This window comes from Falco biarmicus, chromosome 8, assembly GCF_023638135.1.
Source record: "Falco biarmicus isolate bFalBia1 chromosome 8, bFalBia1.pri, whole genome shotgun sequence".
Lineage (NCBI taxonomy): Eukaryota > Metazoa > Chordata > Aves > Falconiformes > Falconidae > Falco > Falco biarmicus.
In genome coordinates, this window is record NC_079295.1 from 64,534,162 (window position 1) to 64,542,120 (window position 7,959).

The 7,959-nt window shown below is 44.4% G+C and overlaps 1 protein-coding gene across 1 annotated transcript; it reads right to left on the reverse strand.

Annotated features, from left to right (window-relative positions):
* Positions 1-589: 589 nt before the first annotated feature.
* Positions 590-7,867, reverse strand: LOC130154360 (protein Shroom1-like). The gene is made up of 6 exons (XM_056350382.1): positions 7,857-7,867; positions 7,459-7,773; positions 5,042-5,623; positions 4,505-4,655; positions 2,960-3,232; positions 590-1,192 (listed from the first exon to the last, which is right to left on the reverse strand). Exons 1-6 carry the CDS (start codon positions 7,865-7,867, stop codon positions 938-940), a joined length of 1,587 nt encoding a protein of 528 aa, XP_056206357.1. The 3' UTR covers positions 590-937.
* Positions 7,868-7,959: the final 92 nt, after the last annotated feature.

Sequence of the window (7,959 nt, forward strand, 5' to 3'; positions counted from 1 at the left end):
ATTAGTTTAAAATATTTTTGCCAAGGGATTTATATAAAGCCTCACTGAAACTGAATGATCTCCTCCACCCTTCCTACCTACCTTACCCTGCAGCAGAGCCTCCCCCCACGCTCAGCACTTGTGCACACTGACAATTGAAAACTACCAAAAAACAACCCCTGAAGGTGCTGCTTGAAAAATAAGCACTTTGAAAGCAAAGTGAGGACTTTGAAATGATTGTGTAAGGATAAATTCACAGTTTATCATTCCCAAAGGTGTTCAGTTCAGCTGGCACCATCACTGATCAGCTCTTTTGGATGCCAGTGAGGACCACCTTTTTTTTCTGACCCCCTAAGACCTACTACTGAACAGCTTACCAGGATTACACAGAACCAGGCAAGACTGATGTGTGGCGATTGCCAAGAGAGAAAATAATTTTTTTTCTTCTATTATAGTGCATTTTCACTGTGTCATACACAAATGGTAGCTACGAGTGCCGAAGTTCCACTGAAATGGTCTGTAACATTTCCTATGGCTTCAAGCAATCTCCAATACAATACACCCACATCGTTTTTCATTTCAAACACTCAACCCACCCACAAGAGGAAAATAGTTGTATCATTCTTTTATTGAGATTATGTCAATCTGGAAACAGATGGACAGACAACAGAACGGAAAATACACGCCAAGGTAATAGGAGCAACACTTCCTATCTGTCATTTCCAAAATGCAGTCTGCTACATATTGTAAGATGCTGTCAGCTGGCCTGTCCAAAGGGGAAGGCACGTCCAGCATGTGCCTAGAGCATCACCAGAGCATCTAGGCGCTTGGCAATACTGTGGCACTAACAAGATTGCAAGAATTCAGCAAACCCAGCCCAGTGCAGCGAGCGCCTGTGGATTTCCAGGGAAATGTCACTAATTACGATGTGTGAAAACGGATGGTCTGTCGGTGGGTGTCAGAGAGGAATGCTTTTCTCAAGATTTTCTAATTGTTCTTTGAAAAATTTAATCTGCTCTTCGAGGTCCTTCTGTTCAATCAGCAAGGAGGTCTTGACTTGAACAAAGCGGCGGTAGTCCTGGAGCTGCTGCTCGGTCAGGTATTTGGCAAGGATACCAGAGACCACTCTTTCCCTACGATCTAGATTCTCTTTCAGGTCTTTTGCATCTTCTCGCTGTCTAGACAAGAGCTTGTGCCGTTCATTCAGCGATTGCTAATAGAATGAAAAAACAAAGCAGCACACTATGAAAACTCATCATTTCTGGCAGACTCTAGATCTTCATTTGGAAGCCACAGTCGATTTAGTTTAATTACTTCCTCTTGTGGGCTTTGTGTTCCACATGAGTTTTTTCTCGACTGAGTTACTCATTCTTGTGGTTTGTAAGGAAAAGACACCCAGTAAACCCCATCAAGGCTTACTTCTTCCATGCTGCCCTCAGGAAAAAAAAAAAATCAATATACTTAACATCCTGGTAATTTAAACATATGCTGTACCTGTCTTCAGTCAATTAGAAGGTCTTTAAGGCACATATCTTTTTATTTTGTGAGTTGCATGTGGCCAGAGTACCAATGTCATATTAAAAAGAGAGCGTGACTTCTATTAAAAGGTACATGTGATAGCATAACTTGGTGCAGACGGTAACTGTTCATCAGAGGCTTCTTTTTAACAAACTCATGAGAATCAAGCCTTGCCTATTCGACAGGATTTTAATACCTTTCACATTTTAGCTAATTATCTTTCAGCTGTTTTCAGATTTTCACAGGGATAGCACTGCTGGAAGTCCAGTTTCAGGACAGCGTCCATAAATACAGCACAGAGCAACAGCCACCATCAACACCCTAAAAATGGAGTCAAAGATTGAGACTACTGGTTTCGCTAACACTGGGGCAGCTGCAGCAACTGGGAGGTGGCTGGCACATAACCAAGCCTTTACTGAGCATGTTATTAAAATTCTTAAATAAATTATTTAATGTATTTACTATGAAGCATATAAAAAGATCACTAAAGAAACAGCAGCCTGCCCCCCCTCCCCCCCCCCCCCCCCCCCAGCTACAGAGCCAAAGTCAGTGTGAAATATTGCTCAAAATTATTCATGTTAACACGACTGACATTTTGGCACGGGTGCATCCTGGTTCTCTGTACCCGCGCTGCATGGCAGGACCCTCTCAGTGCCATTCTGCGTGTCAACAGCAATAAATCTCTAGAGCTACAGGTTGGCAGCAGCACAGCTCCCTGAAATCCCAGTTTTTCTAAATCTGTCCTTTTCTAATTTTGAAATGAGAAATAACAGCAGGTATTATATTGATAAAAGCATGTCTAAAAGCAGCAAGGACAGCAGGAAAGCATAATCCCTGGGATAAACCTGGCTTGTCTCCTTTAGCAAAAAAGAGACTTTTCAGACTTGAAAAGAGTTCCCGGTGAACATGAGACAATTTCTAATTTTCCAGCAAAACTGGCTAGTTGAGCTAAACTACAGGGAATTTTATCTCAAGCTACAACCCTATCTTCTTCCTGCTCGCTATAGTTAAGACAGCCCATCAAGTGAAATATGATTTCAGAGGCAATAATTACCGCATTTGAAATTACCAGTGGGAAGAAAAAAACCAAACCCAAATAACTGCTGCACAGGTCTGGAGCTACGCCACAGGGAGCAGCCCAAGGGTGCAAAGGCCACCCACCCCTCCGGCTCGGATGCTCACAGGGCTCTGCTGGCACCACACCTGCAGCACGCTGCGGGGCCCACTGCAACCTTCTGCTCTCCAGCGCTGAGCCCGTGGCCCACACCAGCATCCACGCCGCTTCGGCCACGGAGAGACAGCCCCATGCATGGCACTGCACGCTGCCCAGGCAGCGGCGGGTCGCGATTCAGGTATAATTTACAACTTTTGGTTAGAACTGCTGGACAGACGAGGTGAGCACAGCCCCACCTGGAAAGAAGTGAACAAAACAAATTAAATACCCTGCTTGCTTGTCACTCACCTTCTCCTCAGCGTCTGTATTGCCATCAATCCGCCTCATGGCGTTTTGGACTCGGGCAAGGCGGCTGGACAAGCAGAGCAGGAGGCTCACAACCTTCTCCAGGTCACCGATGAACATCATGTAGCGCTCGAACTCATTGGGCTTGCAGACGTCCCGCACCGTCGCCTGCAGCTCCTCGCCTCGCTCTGTGCACTCCCTGGCTTCGGAGAGGACAAGCTCCCTTTCCTCCCACAGGGTCTGCAGCTTTGACCGCAGGCTGGAGATGAGTTCCAGCTGCAAAGGGAAAAAAAATAATCACAGAAAAGTGTTATTGCCAAAGAGAATCCACATCATTTCTGGAGAATAGATTTTTTCCTCACGTTGCCAAATTTTTGATTTTTAAAGTAATTTTAAGCTCTGGGAAAGAAAAAGGAATAATAATAAAAAAAAAAGAAATATTTTCTAAGCTGTACTTAATTCTCAAACTCTGAAAAGCAAATTACCAGCAATCACCTTGACTGGTGATGCAATTCCTCGCTCAGAGCTTCCAACCTGTTACAAGTGAACTGCAATGAAGATTACAACATGATTACGCACTGTTAGGCTCTAAGTCACGAGCATGAAGTCACAGCTCTATTACCAAGCTTTACAAGAACTGACTGGAATTTCATTTATATTACACACAGAACAAGTCAGTCCCCCAGGTGACTGAAACAAGCCCCTGTGCCTGGGGAACAAAGCGAGCGGAGGCAGCTGTTCGTTACAGAAATCGTGATATGGAGAAAGGCCTTGACACTGGAGCAGCAGGAGAAGCCCATCAGCTTTCCTGGAAACCAGCCAACGTCACCATGAGCAGGAGCAGCAGTCAGACAGTGGGCAGTGAGGAATATTACCACATGCACTCCAGGAAGACTTTCAGGAAGGCAGATTGTCATTACCTGAGATGGAGCACAGTCAGGTTTCTACAGCCCGCCCCCCTCCCCCCCCAAATTCTTCAAAGCTACATACTGCCCTTCCAAGCTGACATGTTTCTATCATAGTCCAGCTACATCCCAGCTCCCTCTATTCCCTGCACATATGGAAATTAATAGGGCACTATAGTGTGCAGACACTGCTGCCAGTTCTCACGGAGTAAAAAGTATTTCTTGCTTCAGCTGCCAGTTGTAATGGATTTTGCAGATTCTGAGACCGGATCTAAGCGTTAAATTGTGAGTCAGCTGCTGCACAGGAGCCGGCCTCGCAGGGAAACGTATAACCAACCCTGCGTGCCTGCTCCAGGTACAACCCGTCCCCCACAGCCTCCTGAAGAGAAGCATGTGGGAGAAGAGATCTGAAACAAACCAGGCAGGATTTAAATACCACCATTTACAATCAATATGTCAATTTGCCAGGATTTCACACACTAGCAAAAATTATCTGTGTGATAATTATCAAAGTTACCCATGAAACATTATTATTGGGATAAAAGTAATGAATAAAAACATCCACAGTAATAAATGTGAGGTTACTAATAACTTCCTTGTCTTAGTGAAGATACAGCAGTTCCTGTGATGGTCATCTACATACTTTCTTAGATGTGATGTCATCCAGGTTGTCCATGCTGCCTCTGCACCTGTTCAGGACTTTGTTTCCCTTAGAGGCAGGATCTTCGCTCCTTTGCTTGGCACCCTGTTCAGATTCAGGATGTTCTTCTGTTGCATCTCTACTACTTTTCCTGCTATTGGAACAGAAAATAAATACCCACAGCAAGCACTTAAAAGTTTTGTTCTCAAACGTTGTGTCCATGTTCTTCCTTATCTTGACTTCAGAATCACTTCCCTCTCTTCTCATAACAGCAATTTTTCTAATTTTTTAAAAGACAGAGAACAAAAGATTTGTGCCTAGGTTTGTCCCAGTCCCTTTTAATATGGCACCATTGAATCACGCTCCTCTTCTGTCACACAGTCTCAGATATTTCTTGATAAGTAAATCTGAAAACTAAAATATTTTGCTAATGAAACAAAAATAAAATAATATGCTGGAGTCATCTCACTACTAGTATATACGTGATATTCATACACTAAAATAGCTTAAAATACAAGGTAATTTGGTTTGTCTACTTACTCGTTCTCCTGCACATGCTGTATGTCTCCCTTTTTCCTGTGCCATTTATCCAGCATGGAAACGTCAACAGGGAACAGACCCTCTATCAAGTCTAAAGCAGTTTTTCTAAGAGGATGAGGAATGAGAACATCAACCAGAGAATTGTCTTTGGCAATGATCTCCATAGCCAGTTCTTCGTATCGCTGGTCTTCAGGAGACTGCAGTCTTCTTTGGGGTAGGTTTGTCTCTCCCTCAGGGAGAAAGTCACTTTGGCTATTGTGCACGGATGTTTCCTTTGCAGTTAAACCTTTGGCTGTATTTTTGTCCCCTTGGTGAGGCTGAGCTACCGCCCCGTGGCAGTATGCCACTCGCTCTGGAGAAGATGCAGGCTCTTGGTCTGGATACTTTACTAAAGCATGGCCACTCAGAGATTTGGTTCTGCATTCCTCCTCCACCTGAGCATCTTCCTTGCTTCCGCTTCTTGGGACAGGAATAGGGGTTTCAGGAGTCAGCTCCTTTGCATCCTGACAACGTGCACGTCCAGTTATGTCACTGTCTCTATATTCATGATTCTCGTATCCATCTTTCTCAGGGTCACAGAAACTATAGGAAAGACAACACTTCCTTTTAATATGAGACATTTCCTTTGCAACAGATATTTTTGCAGCCTATTTAAGCAGCTACAGGTAATTGTCATTATCTTTCCAGCTTCCTCTTTTTTATTAAAGTTTTCTAAATTCAGATTCCATATACCTATTAATTTTGCTTGGGGGGAGAAAAAGGAAGTATGTGAAATGCCTAGTTGCACCAGCCCACGTTGTTTGAATCCCCACTAAATTTCTCAGTTGCTAATTATGACCAAGATAGATATTTTCCAAAATAAACTTACGGTAAATAGTGCCCTAAAACGTCACACCGACGCTGTTTGACCAACAGAGGAAAAGCATGCTGCCAAGAGGACGCAACACATGTGGGGACCCTGCTCCAGCCCCACCTGGGAACCAGCAGTGGAACAGAGCCGGACCACCCGCTCTGCACCCCTTGTACCAGCCCCCGGAGCACAGCCACTGCAGCGCACAAGGGCGAACCTTCTCTGCCTCGCTCCTTACACCCCCATACTCCTATGGCCACAACGCTTCAGCCCAAGAGTGAGCACCAGCTGATGCCACCACTGTCTCCTGTGCATCGCTCCCCCACTGCTCAGCCCTTCTCAGCAAAGGCATCTAGTGCTTCCTTCTCTTTAGGCAAACTGAACACCAGCAGAGAGGAAACGCTGCTCATCTGAGGCTTCTGTTTTGAAACAGCCATTAGACTTAGGTCAAAGTTTTATTGAATCCTTTCAGTTAACCATTCTGAGATCAAAAAAGCGCTGGCCAATGCATGTGGGACCCAGTGCTTTGCACTTCCTGATGCAACACTTTAGAACAAACTTTGATTGAAAAAAGCTGCTTCCTGCAGGGCATAAATAATTATGTTCATGATGACAGAGGAAGTATATATATGTAATTTAAAAATACACTTTGGACCAGGATTTGCAAGAATATAGGGTCACTGTTGAGCGCAAGATGATTGGAATATGCATAGACCAATTTCTGCAGTCATGTAGGCATCCAGGTAACTGCTTGTGAGAACAGTCAGTACATCTGTATATATAAATAATCGTGACTGAATGGACACACCTATTTTTGCCTCTAGCAAAGTTTTTCTTAACCTGACGGTATTATGAGGGGTCAGTAATGAGGAAAGCTAGAGGGATTAGATGGAAGGAAAATTTAAGCCCTCATTTAACTACGTTAACCTGTTAATGTTAATATGTTCATGCAGCAAACATGCCCAGCCTAGTCTGGGGTTTTCTACCACAGCTCAGCAGCACTTTCTTGTGGAGGAAAACAAAGAGAAAAAAGGAGATGCAGCTGTAACAGAATGAAATCTGTACTTACAGCTCTCCCCCAAATATGATAATCTAAATTAATTACTAATGAAACCAGTTCTGGAATTCTCATCTTTTCATTACTTAGTACGTATTATAGAGCTATGATCAAATATGTTTCTGATGTTGTGTTCTGTCCAGAACTTTCAGTTATGTTCATGCTGACCTGCTGAGCCTCTTAGCTAAACCAGAAAATCTAAGAAAAACTTCAAAGTCTCACTAAAAATACAATTTTTTCCCCCCAAAGATAATCAAGCTTCCAGAAACCATTGAGGATTTTTCTGAGTGACTGAAAGAGTGGAAATTCTATTACTATGCAAGTGTCAGCATCACTGCCTTGACGAGATAGAGTTCAGATGCTTTTCTCCCCTGATACTCCTCAAACAAGCAAAACAATTAAGGAGAGTTAACACACAAACTTTCTAGTTAGCTATGTGTAAACAGCATATTTTTTTCCTTTTAAAAAGTACACCAAAAGCCCCTACTACACCACCCTGTGATCACCCACATTTTTGAAGGCTGGGCATATCCGAGCTGTTGCAGATGCCGTTTTTGCTCGAGCTCGGATGAGGGAGCTGTGATCTCAGCGATCTGAAGGATCGAGCTCTCTGTGATCTCAGCGATCTGAAGGAGAGCGGCTGCTGCAGGCAGGCAGCTCAGGTGCACTCTGCGTTTCCCACTTCTCCACACAGCAGAAATTATTTTAAGACTGTCCCAAAATGAAACAAATAGCGTAGCAGATGAATATTCCCATATGGACAACGAAGGATCCCACGACACGAGGACGGAAGCAGAAGCCACGCTGCCGCTGGAGCTCACACATCTGGGCCATCAGCCCCGCGCCGGCGCAGCCTTACCTGGGGGTGCCGAGACAGCTCTCGCAGCGCCGAGCCGGCACCGCTGCACCGGCCGCACATCTGGCGGTGTCCTGGAAATGAAAACAGCACACTGGGGCAACCAGCACCGTCAGCCTAGGCAGCTGCTTGGTTTTACTCCCGTGTTTGTTATC

Bases quoted from the DNA above. Each gene is read 5' to 3' on its own strand.
- LOC130154360 (XM_056350382.1), bottom strand. The intron at 5,624-7,458 runs GTGGGTGATCAC...TCTTTCCTATAG, and splicing joins TATGCCCAGCCTTCAAAAAT to TTTCTGTGACCCTGAGAAAG. The intron at 1,193-2,959 runs GTGAGTGACAAG...TCATTCTATTAG, and splicing joins ATACAGACGCTGAGGAGAAG to CAATCGCTGAATGAACGGCA.